The sequence below is a fragment of the Pinus tabuliformis genome, chromosome 7 (assembly GCF_031772625.1).
Source record: "Pinus tabuliformis cultivar Carrire ecotype Pingquan chromosome 7, CPIR1, whole genome shotgun sequence".
Classification (NCBI taxonomy): Eukaryota; Viridiplantae; Streptophyta; class Pinopsida; order Pinales; family Pinaceae; genus Pinus; species Pinus tabuliformis.
In genome coordinates this window covers 553,731,056-553,747,016 of record NC_142293.1, presented here as the reverse complement: position 1 = coordinate 553,747,016, position 15,961 = coordinate 553,731,056, and the positions used below count along the sequence as shown (strand labels likewise).

General features: G+C 35.7%; 1 protein-coding gene across 1 annotated transcript; it reads right to left on the bottom strand.

Annotated features, from left to right (window-relative positions):
- Positions 1-9,669: 9,669 nt before the first annotated feature.
- Positions 9,670-13,140, bottom strand: LOC149248571 (phenylcoumaran benzylic ether reductase IRL1-like). The gene is made up of 5 exons (XM_089456077.1): positions 12,914-13,140; positions 11,710-11,844; positions 10,712-10,973; positions 10,383-10,586; positions 9,670-9,941 (listed from the first exon to the last, which is right to left on the bottom strand). Exons 2-5 carry the CDS (start codon positions 11,764-11,766, stop codon positions 9,775-9,777), a joined length of 690 nt encoding a protein of 229 aa, XP_089312203.1. The 5' UTR covers positions 11,767-11,844; positions 12,914-13,140; the 3' UTR covers positions 9,670-9,774.
- Between the last annotated feature and the right edge of the window lie 2,821 nt (positions 13,141-15,961).

The window sequence follows — 15,961 nt, the reverse complement described above, 5'->3', positions numbered from 1 at the left end:
CTCGCAAGGTGCCCATCTGATCTTGATAAGTAGCTCAAGCTTCTTAAGGATTTCTGCTCCACCATGGGTATGACTGTTAACACTAACAAAACAAAAGTTATGATTATCAAATCCAAGAAGGACACTTATGCTAATTTTATGTATGATAATAATAACTTGGAGGAAGTTTATTCTTACAAGTACCTAGGAATTGATATTCATCACAAGCTCAACTGGAACTATAGCATTGAGAAAAGGATTAATGGGGGGTGGAAAGCTTATTTTGGTCTTGAAAATAATTGTAAAATGGCAAACCTCGTAACATGGGACAAAAATAAGTTCCTCTTTGAAACTTTAGTCACTCCTGTTATCTTATGTGGATGTGAGGTTTGGGGTTGCAGCATCTCTAGAGAATCTTGGAGAAAGATTGAGCAAATCTAGAAGCGATTTATAACGTATAACCTGAAGATTAAAAGTAATACACCCTATCCTATTCTCCTTATTGAAGTAGGTCTTTCCCCTATCGAGAGCCTAGCTATGATTAGGCTTCTGCTATACAAGCACAAACTCAATAACATAGGTGATCATAGACTTCCTAAGCTAGCTTTAAATTCCAGCCAAAACCACCTAAGGCTCAAGTAGGGGTGGTATAAAGACACGACGGCCTGGTTAAACTATTGGGAGATCAATGAGAATGATGCATTGCAAAAAATTAATTAAATTAAAGATATTGTTACTTCTAATTTCAAAGAAAAAATGTGGTGTGAGAAAGATTTCGTGGCTAAAAGAAAATTAAGTTATTATAAGAAGGTCATCAACCCCACCCTAGAGGATCAAAAGTATCTCTCTATTTTAACTAGCTCAAAGAAGAAAATCAATATAGCAAAGATTAGAACAAATTCTCATGAGCTCCACAGTGAAACAAGTCGTTGGGCAGTTCCTAAAACACCATGGATGGAAAGGATCTGCCATCTATGTGAGAATAGGAACATCGAGGATGAAAACCACTTCCTCTTAGAGTGCCCCACCTACAACCAAATTAGATCTCAATTTCATAATCTTTGTCACAACACTGACCTTCCTAACCTTTTATGATGTCAAAATTATAGTGAGCTCGAAAGGCTTCTCTCCAAGCTTTTTGAGCATAGGAATAAAATCTTAAATCAAAATAAATAATTTGCCTCTTTAGGTCCAATAGACCAAAGTTTGGTCTCAACAGATGTTAACCACCACCATCATCATCATCAATAATTATATAAACTCCTAATATATATTAATTAATAATAAGAATAGCTCATAATAATATTAGATTATCATTATATTATTTAAATAATCTAATAATATAAAATTGTAAAAAAAGAATAACAATTATATTGTATTATTATTATAATAATAAAATATAATAATAATAATAATAGTATTAATAATATTAATATTTGATTATAATATTATATTATTATAATAATATACAAATATAATTACCATATTATCATAATAACATAATCAATATTATTATAATATTATTAGAAGTTTATATTTTTTGTTGAAGCAAGAGACTTTTCTTCTATTTCAAAAAACTCAAAAGTAAAGTTACAAATATTACAAAAGGCCTGAAAACCTCAAGGCCTACGGAAACATCAATGCCGCTGCCAAAGATGTGACTCACAGAACAACCTAAAGAACCATCTACCTTAACAAATGGTCCCCACGGTTAAAAGCTGACTCAAAGTCAAATGTTGCGATCTTTTCCCTCATTAACTCGCAAATATTGAAAATAGTAGTGGTCCCACTGAAGTGCCCTTCCAAATCTGACCGTTGAATGCCATTGCCGGAAAGGACGGCTTGGAGAGAAATCGGAAAGCCAAGAAGCATGATCTTTAAGGCGCGATGAAGGGTGGTAGAATGAACCCCACCCATGCCACGTGTTGAGAGCCTAGTGGAATCGCTCTCGATCATCCAATACCACTTACCATTTGTATGCCTCGCGATCATTAGGAAACCACTCAAAGCCTAGTTTTTCGAACCAAAAGAGGAATACAATGGAATATCCCTCATGGGAGCGATCCAGCCTTTCATACCGCTAAAACTGACCATGGCACTCGCAGCCGAAACATTCAGTGACTGAAGATACAACGCTGTGATGCCATTCGATAAAAAAAGGAGACAAGTTCCCTTACACCAAAGGAAGCTGACACCAATCAGAGTTTGCCCTTTTTCAAGGAGCCAACCACAGTATTGAGTAGGAACTACCATAAAAAGCTTTATTTTGTGCCTGACCCTCGTGCCCAATATTTGAAAATTTCTTTGTCCTCAACGACTTGTTCGTTGCAGAGAGCTTTTAACCTACTTGGAGGCATCTCCTGCCACTGCACCTCAATTCTGCATTCTGAATTAAACACTCCTTAGTTGGCCAATAAATCTGCAAGTTTATTGGCTTTCCTCCAAACATGATTGAAGCTAATAGTTCAAACACTGAGCAGATGTTTTTGGATTCTCTGGTACACTTGTATTAGTCGCCAATGTTTTGAGACCCTTTCTGGCACTATTCCATAACTGATTTTCTTAACTGCATTTATAGAAATCTCTGAGTCTGCTTTGATAATGACATTCGCGCTGTGATTAAGTTTAAGAAGCTCTAGACATTGTTCCAACGCCATTAATTCAGCCATGTTGTTGGTGGCTTTGCCTAGATGACAATGGAAAGTGAAGATAATTTTTCCTTCTTCATCTCTTAACACCCCTCCGTAGCCTGCTGTCCCCGAATTACTTTTTGAAGCCCCATCAATATTGCATTTCAGAAAACCCTTCAGTGGAGGATGCCAGAACTCCTTTTCCATTTCCAATACCCTTTTTTTTCTACTAAGGCCATGGTAAATGATCTCTTGCATTCCCAGATGCTTGAGAGTTCTCAATTCAAGAACTGTGGGAGGATTCTTTGGATAATTGTGCACAGTGGTGGAAACTATCTCCTTAATTTGCTTTAAGATCATATCCATCATGCGAAGAGGAGTAGTTTTTTCATCCTTGAAAATTCTTTTGTTCCTTTCCTTCCAAACATTCCAAATAATGAAGCTTGGCGTAAAGGTCCAGGCCAAATTAAGGATCTCATACTCTCAGAAGTTTTTTCTCCACTTGTTCACGGTGTTAATGATACTACCTTTGTCTCTATCTGTCTGTTGAAAAATGGTGTTAAAAGAATCCCACAACCAGGTTGTATAAGTGCAGCTGTTGAGAATATGCTCCATTGTCTCCTCTCGAGCTTCACATAACTGACATCTAGAAGGCCCCATAACTCCCCTCTTCTGAATGTTTTCCCAGGTTTTTCTTGTGATGAACTAACCACATAAAAAGCTTAATCTTCATCCACCCTTGGTGGCTCCAAATTTTTTGCCAGGATTTTGCCAAAATGCAGGGATTTAGGTTTAGGATTATTCTTTTTGCTTCCTTGATATTAAAGATACCTTCTTTGTTTTGGCCCCATCTTGACTGATCCTGCCCATCTGTTACCAAGATCTTCCTTTGGTTTAATATGCTCATGAGTTCTTCTAATTTTGCTTTTATGTGGCTGTCCCCTCTACAATCTATTTTCCTCCAGTTTCTCCACTTTTCAGGGCTATGAGGAGGATTTCAGAAATCTCTTACTTTTATTAATCCTTGGGAATCGGTTACCTGCTTGAGTCTCATAAAGTCTTCTTTTAACAACATAGGTTCTTGTTGCCATTTATCTTCCTAGAAGAGAGCTTGGTCTCCTACTCTGCTTTCCTAGAAGCTGTTGTTTTGTACTAGGCTTCTGTTTTCCCAGGCTTTATTCCAGATGTGAGAGCCTTTAATATTTCCTGACATTCTTATAAGATCACTTGTTTGCCAGGAGCTTGCATATTTTTCTTTCCAGGTTTTAGCCCATTGAGCCCCTGGTTCTTTAACCCATCTCCACTAGAGCTTGGCTCCTAATACATTACTCAGAATCTCCTGATCATCTAAGCCTAGGCCTCCATGACTTTTGGGTTTACAAACTTTATCCCAAGAAACAAGGGCCCATTTCTTCCTAGTTTCCTCCTTTCCCCAAAGAAAGTCTCTCTGAATATTCCTGAATTGTTGTAAGACCCCTTTAGGAGCTGGCAGGGCTGATAAAAAGAAAATAGGGATAGATTGCAGAACTGCCTTTGTCAGAATCAACCTGCCAGCAAGGTTCAGCGATCTGAAAGTCCATTTTTTGATCTTGTCTTGCATCTTGTTGAGCACCAGTTCCCAGATACTTTTGTGCAATGGTTTAGCTGTAAGGGGAATTCCCAAATACTTTGAAGGGAGGACATCCATTTGGAAGCCCAGAATTCTGGAGATGTTCTTTTGAATAGCAATGTTAGTGTTTAAGAAAAAAAATTGATTTGGAGAGATTGACTTCCATACCTGAAGCCAAGGCAAAGTCGTTTAGGATTTGTTTGTACGCTGAAGCTTCTTTGACTGTGGGGGTACCCTGCAGCATAGTGTCATCCACAAATTGTTGATGAGTGAATGCTTGACCGGTCTCCGTTAATTGGAGGCCCTTGATCTTTCCTGAGACTTTATCATTTTTAATGGATCAACCCAATCCTTCCATCATGAGGATAAAGAGAAAGGGAGAGAGTGGGTCCCCCTACCTGAGGCCCCTGGAAGGAGTAAAGATCTCTGAGGGCGAGCCATTCACCAGAATTGAAAAGCTAGGTGAAGTGACCATAGCCATAACCCATCTGATCCAGTCATGATCAAACCCAAAAGCTAAAAGGACCTTTTTGATGTAAATCCAATTCACCTTGTCATACGCTTTTGCAATGTCTAATTGCATGATCATACCGGCCTGCCTTTTCCTAGTGAGTGAATGAACAACCTCGTGAGCCTGAATGATGTTGTCCAGGATTTTCCTTCCTTCAACATAACCAGACTGTTCCGTTGAAATCAAAGAAGGAAGAAGAGGTTTGAGTCTGCTAGCCAAAATCTTGGAAATAATTTTGTAAACCACATTGCATAAAGCAATGGATCTGAACTTATTAGGAGACAAGGCTGAGTCCTGTTTGGTGATCAGGGAGATGAAGGAGGTGTTGAGGGCTTTCAGAATGGATTTGCTTCTTCTAGAGTCCTCTACAACATCCAAAATATCCTATTTGACCACATTCTAGCAGGCTTTGAAAAAATCTACATTAAAACCATCAGGGCCTGGAGCTTTGCCATTCTGCATATCTTTGATAACCGCACTGACTTCTACTTCGGTTACTGGTTTATTCAGGTTCAAAATATCTTCTCTGGACACCATCCTGGGGATATTCTTTATTATTTTCTTGATGTGTTGATCTCTGTCTAGATTATTTTCTTTTGTGATGCCTCTGAAATGCTGAACCAACACAGCTTCAATATCCCTGTGAGAGGTCTGAAGCTCCCCATCTTCGTTCAAAATCGAAGAGATTCTATTGTGCGTTCTATTGGCTATGGTAGATCTGTGGAAAAATCTAGTATTTCATTCACCTTCTTTGAGCCATTGAACTCTAGACTTTTGTTTCCAAAAGATTTCCTCTTGTTTGCATAAATTCTCCCATTCTTGGTTTTTTTTTTCAGCTTGCTCACTTTTGATTTTATCAAAACCATCTATGCTCATTGCTTGGTTTAGTTCCTGCATTATGAGTTCCACTAATTTTTTGTTTACGAAAATGTTACCAAAATCCTTCTTGTTCCATTCTTTGAGTTTGAGTTTTATGTGCTTTAGTCTTTTATGAAGGAGAAACATTTTGGTGCCCTGAAACTGGATATCTTTAGACCACTTTTTTTCAATGTTGCTGATGAAATCTGGGTGGGAGAGCCAGATATTCTCAAATCGAAAGGCTCTATTCTTGGGAGAATTAATCCCCTTGATTTTAATTGAATCGGCCAGTGATCTGAGCCTCCAAATGGGAGAAAACTTGCAGATATTTCTTTATTTGTGAGCATCAGCTTCTCGGAGATCAAAAATTTGTCTAACTTGGAGGCAACTTGGGCAGTGCCTCCTCTTTTTTTATTCCAAGTAAAAAGGTCGTTATGTATTTCAGAGTCAACCAATTCCATGTCTTCTGTGAAAGAATGGAACACGACTTAATCTTTACTTAGGATTCTGGTACCTCCTCTCTTTTTTCCGAAAGAGATTTAATCATGTTAAAGTCTCCTCCAATGACCCAAGGGATTTTTTCATGTCTACTTCTGATATCTACCAGGGAGTCAATAAATCTAAGTTTCTCATCTATTCTTTGAGGCCCATAAACATTCGTAACTAGGAAGGTATCAGACATTCCTACTGGTTGAATGATTGCTGATAAATAATTTCTTGTTGCCTCCGCATCTACTATGCTGACTTTTTGGGGGTTCCAAAGAGTGAGAATGCCTCCAGTTGTGTTCTCTGCTTTGACTTTTAGAAACTCAAATTTACTAAGCCATTTATGATGGATTTGTTTTATTTTCTGAACGAAGCATTTTGTTTCTTGAATGAAGATTATGGCCGGCATTGCTAGTTTCATTCTATTACTTAGCATCCTTTGTTTTCTTTTACTACCTAGACCTCTGATATTCCAAGATATTAATTTCATAATTAAAGATTGGTAAAGGAGTAACTGGTTAGATCTTTCATCTTACCCGAATCTATCATTAGCTTTCCACACTCCATCAAGAGCTCATTTTGCTTTTTTCTGCCTCTTTTCTTTCCTGGATTTCTAGTAGCTAATCCTAGAGCTAATTTCATGGTTTTCACCCCTCTATGCTCCTGTTTGTGGATGTTTTTACCTTTTTCCAGCTCTCGTTCCTAAGTTTTCCATAAAAACAACTGTTGTATTCTGTTGCATTCTTCTTGAGGCAGGGAATCTATTCCTTCTTTGGTTCCCTGCATTAGGAATCCTTCTAGATCCAAGTTTTCCTTATCTAGAATTTCTAGTAGTTTATGATCTTCCAGATCTGTTTCACTTTGGGTCATTTCCTGGTCCATCTCCATTTCTGTATCACTCTTCATGGTCTCTTTTTGAGAATCAATATCTAGAGATTGATTTTTGTCCTCTTTTTTTTTCCTCTTCTTTAGCTTCTTCCTCCTGATATTGGTTCTCTTTTGTGATTTCTTCAGTCTCTTCTAGTACTTGAAACTTATTCTGACTACCCTTCTGCCCCTCAGTATGTTGTTGCTTTGCCCCCTTTTTTCCTCCCCTTCCTCTACCAGCCACTTTCTGAAAGTTTTCAGTGTTATTCATTGTACTAAGTTTTTCTTTATTATCTTCTTTATTGAGAGGGAAATCTCTTAACAGATGCCCATGTTCATGGCATCTTCGGCATTTGAAAGGGATATGCTAATATTCTACTGTCTGCACCCACTCCTCATCAAAAACTTCCAGGATAACTTCATCCAGAAGTGCTTTTGATAGATCCATTTCCACACATATCCTAGCAAAGGAGGTATATTTTCCTCTTCTTGTGGCTTCAGAAACTTTGACAAAGCGTCCTAGTTTATTGCCTATGGTAGCCAACGATTCAGTTTGCCAATAATCAAGAGGTAGAGAGTAGAGCCTTACCCACACAAGAACCGAAGAAAACGTCTCCCTATCTAGGACAAAGTTCATTCTCCAAGGTCTCATATAGAGACCCGCAGCAGCAAAAAAATAGGGTCCTCCTTCGAATATTCTATCTTTATCTTCGATGTTTGAGAACACCACTGTGAAGAATCCTTTTGACCCAAGATGTAGGTCAATGCTTCCTTTGGGTTTCCAGTGAAACTTGATCCACATCTGTAAAGCCTTTTCAGTGGGCCATAGTCCCATGAATTTACAAATGATGGCGTAGGTCCCCATGTGTTCTATGTGCTCCTGTAGAGCAGGATCATTTAATATTACTCGAGGAGTGATTTCTGCTTTTGGTTTGCAAGGTCCTTTATGTTTTTTTGTTTCTAGAACTCAGACTTTTGTCTTCTTCCTCTTTGTCCTTTGTGCTGCTGTTTTCTTTTATTCTGGTCCCATCTGTTTCCTTTTCCTTATCTCTATTCCTGTCATTCGTACAGACTTTACTGTTTCTAGTCGGTGATTTGCTTCTGCTGGCCACAACGTCTTTGTAGAAGAGAGTCGAGCTCCCTCCCCTACCACTCTCCATTAGAGTCGGACTCTGCTAGCTTCGGTAACCCTAGTCGCTTCGGCTCCAGTTTCTCAGAAATAGTATCTCCGCCACATGACATTTCCTGATAATCGAGGAGAGTTGAAAAAAGTTAGTGTCGATATCTTCATCCCTCCGTCAGTGATCAAATTCTCTTGTTGCATTGCATGTTAGGTGTCTCACACAATCAACTGCATTCCATTAGGATCATGGATCATTTGACAGTAGTGGCTTATTATCATTATTAGAAGTTTATATTAGTATTATAATATTTATATAATAATATATAGAAATAATCTAGTTGTGAATATTTATATAGTTATTAATAATATTCGATTATAATATTATATTATTATAATAATATACAAATATAATAATAACAACAACAACAACAACAACAACGGATAATAATATAATAATAATATCATATTATCATTATATTATTATAATAATATACAAATATAATTATTAATATGATAATAATAATAATAATAGCTCATAATAATAATCATCATCCAATAATAATTAGAATTGTGATAAGGGAATTATTATGTGTAATTTTTTAAAGACCAACACTCTAGATGTATATAAATGTTTAACATAAACACTAACATGCCGAGAATTCTACTTAGAGAAAGCTAGAGATTCCTCAATGTGAGGAGGCCAATAAAGTACACACCACAAAAAGCTGCCCACAGAGTCACCATCCACCTATTGGTCACAAAAAGCTGTCTAATGGAGGAATTACCCAAAGGAGTTGTCTATAATGCGACTTTTTGGAGATTCGGGTGACGGAATCCGGAGGAAGAAATTGAGGTTAAATCTTGATTTGTTGCAGTTAAAATGGTTTTTTAATTGTATATCTGGATTCAGCACCCTGAAAAACCCCTGGGACGCTTTGATTGTGCAGAAACTAGCTATCAAACTTGCAATTCCAATAAATTGCTGCCGGATTTTGACCGAAAAAACCCACCGGAAAGACTTCCAAAAAATCGCATTATAGACCACTACTTACCCAAATGACCAAAAGTAACCTCATTAAACTACAGGTGCGACAATGGCTAAAAATTCGAGACCCATAACTGTATCATTGTATAACAAGTGTCTCCACAGGTAGTCATCCACAGATTTACTTACTCGAAACATCGAGATAAGTGGAAATCCATTATTGTGAGGTGATGAATAAAGTCTAAAACTCTTTTCTTTCTCGATTCCATCAAAAGCGCGGATATCACGTTACAGTGCCTTCAGCCAAGTGGAAAATAAATATGCCGGATGGAAGATTCAAAATATTAAAAATTTAGAATAAGAGATTTTAAATATAATATTAGATTAGATGGGTTGAAATGGATTGGATTTAATGGTCAAAATGGAAGTTATTTTTGTTTTCGTCAGCCAGCAAAGTTCAAAGTTCAGAAGGAAGTTTATATTTCAAATTGTAAGCATCCTACATCGTAAAAAAAATAGAAAATCAGATTCAACCATTTTAACTCTGCTATAATTTTACAGAATTTTCATAATAAATTATTAATTCATAGACTTGCATAAACATAAAAGCAACTCCTCCATTTTTATTGTTTGTTCAGACACTTTGAGCAACTTCTTCACATTATAAACTTGCATAAAGACAAAAGCAACTCATGCTTTATATTATTATGCCAAGCACCAGGGGCTTTAAACAGACTGCCTAAGGAACTCTTCCACTGTCATGTATTTCACATCCGGGTAGAGCTCAGTGGCCTCCACATCATGAGGTCCAGTTTCAAAATTGTTTAAATTCCCTCTCAGGAAAATAAAGTGGCAGCAAGCCAAATAAAACTTTTCATCACTGGTTTTAGCATCTGCATCAAGAACGACAAACCGCATTTCACAAGATCAAAATTACTCATCGTTTGACTCGCAAAAGATCAAGGAATATAAATACAGTGCATCAAGCAACGAAAGAAATAATAAATGGATAAAACTGATGCAAGCGCTCTTTGTTTTTAATGCAAGCTATTGGAAGATGTTCAAATGTTAAAACTATTTATTGTATTAGGTAATATCTATCTGAGGGATTACTTCTTAGTTTTAGTAGCTCAACCATAGAGTCTTATAATTTCAAGAATGTTAAAAGAGTTGAACCTATACCCTCTCAATAACCATAGTGCTTTAACCATAGAAAATTGATCAATTCAACTAACTCTTGAAGTTACCATTGTTAAGACTATTATTTAATAAGATGGAAAATTAAAAAAAAAATTGTTTTCAGTCTACTAAAAAAAGTGTTTCCAAATTCTAACCTGCAATTTTTTTCTGCAACTCTTCATCTGATACATAAACCTTCTCCAGAGTTTTGCCAACAATCTTCTCCCATAAACTTACAAGCTCATTCACTGAAAAAATGTTGCTAGGAGGCATTATATAGAGGGACTTGTTGAGAGTTGTAGGGTCATCCAGTGTCTTCATGGTATATGTTGCAACATCCTCCTCCTTCACAAAAGTAGCTGCATAACATGCATTCATCCATTAAAAAAAGGATTGACAAAAACTGGTTCAAATACTGGACCAAGTATTAGAATGCTAGCCATCAGAGAGTGAAGTTATTTCTTGGGCAAAAAGTAAACCCTACCTTTTGCATTTCCATCACCATATATAGTAACTTTATCCCTCGGAGGGAGTGGAGGAGAGGGAGTAAGGCCAGTAAGGTCGAGCTGCCCCAATGTTGACACAAAATACCTTGCAAAACAGTTGCATATGACATATGTGTAAGGGATGCCTTCTGCCTCAATGACCCTGCGAAATTTCACTGTGTTCTCGACAATGCTGGTTGCAGGTTCCACTGTATCATGGATTTTATCATATTCAAACCCGAACTCGGATGGTAAGAAACTCTGTAAATATGATCACCTACGGCTGTGGAAATTAGCACTGTGAAATACTCACTGGATTGAATTTAGTTCTAAAAGCCTCTATTGATTAAATTGCTATGCAAGAAATAAGTGCTCAATCGTTTGAAGAGTTCACCCGGAAAATGTCAGGATAAAGAATGCAGTTTATTTAATACCTCACTGAGTATGTATTGAGTTGTCTTCTAAATTACGGTAATTATATTATAATAATGTTTCTTAAATTAAAGCAGAAATATTCACAACATGCATATCAGTAGGAGCCAAGCATGAGTTTACGTGCTACGTGTTCAGTTTTATATTAAGAATGCTAGATGAATTAATAAATGAATAATAACAACATTAGATTGAGAGATTGCTAGATACTCGACACTATGTAATAGATAAGAATATTAAATTACATAATTTTATTTAATATTTAGATTTTTGATATCTTTATAAAAAAAATATTTTTAAGTTATAATTTAATAAATTTAAAATTAAAATAAATTTGTTTCTTTTATATAAATATAAAAAATATTTAGAGTTAAAATAAATATAATTATTTATCATTTCTAAATATTAATTATTTTTTGTTACCTTTAAATTATTGTAAAAATATCATTCTAATGGCTCTTTTATTTTACAAAACATGCTCATAACGTGGCTAATTTATATAATAAGCAAAATGTGAGATACTTTAAAATGTGAGGTGCTTTAAACTAATGTGAAAATATCATACCTTGATATTTCCAACTTCCTTTATTGCTTTGATAATATTCATTTGACTCATTTGCATAAACCCCCCTACAAGTGAAATAACTATGTCCACTTTCTTAATTGCTTCCACAACACTTGTATAATCTTCTATAGATCCCTGCACACAAAGGATAATGATCAATAACACTTATTGCTAAAATATCTTATCATTTTACAATAACAACCTATCCTCCCCAATACTAGATAAATCAAAGAAATTCTTTTCCAGTGGTCAAGAAAAATAATAATGTTTATGAATCACATAAAAAAATAATATAACAAAATAACTAATCAAATTATAGTTAATAATCTTCCACCACTTGTTTTATCTTAATAAATATGTTTTTTCCTAATAACAATATATTTTCATTATCACTCTAAAACAACAATGTACTCACCTAATACAGAATAACTAGAAATATTTATTTTCAAAAAATCATTAAAATTTAAAATATCCATAAATTTATAAAACATATAACTAAATAATCCTAAATAACACAAATTTAAACTATAACTTCAAAATAACAATTCCTTCCTTCAATCTATTATTTTTCGAATGATCTTAGAATTTTTTTTGAAACTATCATTAAAATTTAAGATATTTATAAATTTATAAAATATATAATTAAAATAAAGGAAAAAAATATAATATGAATGATGAGCTCTGGTCAGTTCTTTCATCAAAGGCAAAGCCATGGAGACACCCATAAATAAAAGTAATAGTACCGAAAAACATTAAGTGCTGGGAACATGCTCACTACTAGGCACCAGGCATGGAATTTGATGAACAAATTACTCATGAGGTGATTTTCCCGTCAAATACCATTAAAAAATTATAAAATCCTTGTGATCTTGGCTTGAAACTATGAAAATTGATTGGAAACAGTGGAATACGTCAAATTTGAAGATTAAATTTCTTTTGAAATTCCAACCTTGCTAGGCACAATGAAAACATGAAATGATCAAATGAATAATTTAAGAATGAAAACATGAAATGATCATATGAGTAATTAAAGAGAAACCTATATTCAGGTGCCATTTACCTGAAAGCTGCAAAATCTTTCCTTTACATATGAATCTTGAAGTATTAAATAACCATACATCAAACGATCAAATAAAAGATTAAATAAAAAATCATTATCAAGATGATCAATCAGTTCGATGAAAGGGTGAGGACGAGCACTTACAAGGAGTATATTAGCACCTAAGGCCTTCAGGGATTAAAGGAACTGGGCTTTTTCAGAATCAGAAGAAGAAGCCGTGGACTGTCTCACTAGAAGGAATGTAGGATGGCCGAAAGCAAGGCTGGCTTTGGCTATATAACGACCAATGTAGCCTGTTGTTCCTGCTGCTTGCCATTTTGCCCAATCTTGCCAATTCATTCAAAGAACGAGAGAAACAGAGAGACGCTGTATATAATTTAATCTTGGAGATTAGAGTGACTACCTGATAACGGCTCGTCCGCTCGAATATAGAAATAGAGGGACCTAGGAAAGGGATGAGACGTGTCACCCTCATACCAGCACAATCTGGAAAGGGATGTCTCACCCTCATACCACCACAATCTGCAAAGGGATGACTCACCCTTGGATGATTAACATATTCTTCAAAAGGGTATAGTGTTTGGAGATGAGACGCAAGGCTCGTGCAAGTAGCCAGCGGGTAGCATATTCTAGAAATCAGGCAAGGGAATATAAAAGGAAATAAGAGGTTGGATATGATGTCACACGAAAGTGAATTTATAATAATTTATTAAGTTTTGAGTTTTATTTTATACTTTAGTGTGAAGGTAATGTGTAAGTATGTGTATTTTCAATTTATAATTTATAGTGTAAAGGTTTATAATTTATAGTTGATAGTGTAAGTATGATTATCTAGATTATTTTATGAATATGATTTAGGTAAAGGTTTAAGGTTAAAATTTAACCAAGTAAATTATGTTTTTTTTTTTTTTAATTATTTGGATGTATGATATTTTGATGTAGAAAATTTAAATGCTATTTCATAGTAAGTATTAGATTTATTTAATTTCAAGGTTTAAGTTTAAAAAAGAAAATTATATATTTCTGAAAAACTATTCTGCAATAATATGGATAATGTGATGTCCCGAGAGAATGTAAATATTTGATTTTTCACTATGCTAAAAGATAGAACTAAGTATGACATTGTTATTTGTTTTAAAAATTAATAGTATTATTATTATTATTGTGTGCTTTAAAATATATATATATGTGTGTGTGTGTGTGTGTGTGTGTGTGTGTGTAAGAAATATTTCTTGAAACGCTGGCAACTTCTGAGAGGGAAGTTGGGAAAAGGACAATTGTTGAAACTGCAATCAAACTACCTTCCCTAACTGGAAAGGCTTCCAGAGAAAAGAGGGAAGGGAGACAAAAATCTGCACTGTAGGGACAGGCAGGAAAAAAAAAAAAGAGAGAAAAAATTTGAAGGCTAAGTCTGGTAATGACCAGATAGCCAAGCACTGAGTGCAATCTTGCTGAGGATAGTGATCCGGCAAGCGAAAGCTAGGGGGGAGACTCTGGTCTTGAAAGACGAGTCTCACGGTTGGGTGGTCAAACAGAGAAGCAGCAGGAATTCCAGGTGAACCACTGAGGAATTTATCCGCCAGGCAGCGACCAGGTAAGTAGGAAAAATCCCTTGGACATCTGTTAAATTATCTGCTAAGTTTCTTGGTAGGAAATATGCTCAATATTTTATATATTTCTGCATAGGAATTGGGTGAGGAGTCGGGTTTATTTGAGTTATTAGCAGATAACTGTATATAAATAGTGTTCTTTTACCCCTCAGTCAAATGCAAAAAAAAAAAAAAAAAGATCAGAGAAACCTGTGCGGCGGCAGAAATACCTTGAGCGAGGAAATTCGAGCACAGAGATTAGGGTCTGAGGACTAATCACACAAACTTTTCTGAACAGTGAATAGCCCTGAGCCGTAAAAGCTACAGTCTCACTGTAACCGGACAAGAGCAAAACTATAAAACTGGAAATTATTAAGGGTTACTTATAGACTTGCACAATGGGTATTTTACCCCCTAGGAGAAACCCTTGCTAGAACTAAAAGAAAAGTTATCATGCAGCGGAAGGTAATAACAATAGGATTAAACATAGTATGGAGGATCAATATTTAAATCCTGGGGATGTTGTTGAGCTTTGGTTGCGATTAAGGCAAGATAAGAAATCAGATGGGCTATAGCAAAATACCGAAGGGTAGAAATAAATTGGAACTGTATTAAAAAGTAAACACACCGAGCCTGATAATTCACCATTGTACAAAAACTAATTTCCAATGAAACTGTAACAGAAGCAGACATTAAGCATATAAACGAATGACAGAAGTGAAATAACATCTTCCAGCCAAACTACAAACTTTGGAACAAAATTATTTACATTACTGTGACAGAACAGTAATTCAAAGATTTCTGGTAGAGATATTAGATTCTGAAAGAGAATTAATTCAAAATGTAAAACCAATTATTGGTAGCCAGTCTTGAGCAGGACTAAAAGCCGCAAACATATATTCATATACATGCCTGGAAATGCCGACAACAGGGTCATGCAAGTTCCCCAGACAATTTTCTTTACCGAAAACAGTAAGGAGGGTTTTGCCAATCGATTATCCACAGCCATATGTCAATATAAGAGACTGTGCAAACTAAATTAAGAGATGACCAGAAACTGCATAAAACCTATAAAAAACCATAAACAATCCCCTTAATCTGGGGCTATTATTGCCAGGAAACACGCAACCATCACTTTTAACATTTCATACAGAGAAATAGAAACAATACTCTGATATAATACTTAGCAAAGCCGCGAAGGCTACAAATATCATGTTATTAGAAGAAGTAAGTATTAGGATTGTGTTTAAACATTACAATCTGTTGAGAGATATACACTGAAGCTTTACCCATTCATATTCTGGAATAATAAAGTCAAAATTACAACAATTCAGAAAAGCCGAGAGCATGCCCACATAAATTAATATTGCTTAACCCTGAAATCTTGGTTTAGTTTGGCTCCACCTGGAACCAAAACCCTTGCAACCAGAGAGGCACAGGACAAGTCTGGTGTGAACATCCTATCGCTATCTGCGACCAGCAGTGGAAAAGTGGTAAGAATGTGGGCTGTTGGGCTGTGTCAAGGGGTACGAGGGAGAGAAACCCCCTCTGTTACCAGACATTATATGAAACCATCGACACTGGCAACTGTTCATGGAGCGAT

Coding starts and splice junctions, on each gene's coding strand:
- LOC149248571 (XM_089456077.1), bottom strand. CDS start 11,766: ATGCAAATGAGTCAAATGAATATTATCAAAGCAATAAAGGAAGTTGGA. Junction 10,587..10,711: donor TGGTGATGGAAATGCAAAAG/GTAGGGTTTACT, acceptor CATGTTATGCAG/CTACTTTTGTGAAGGAGGAG. Junction 9,942..10,382: donor GTTGCAGAAAAAAATTGCAG/GTTAGAATTTGG, acceptor TTCTTGATGCAG/ATGCTAAAACCAGTGATGAA.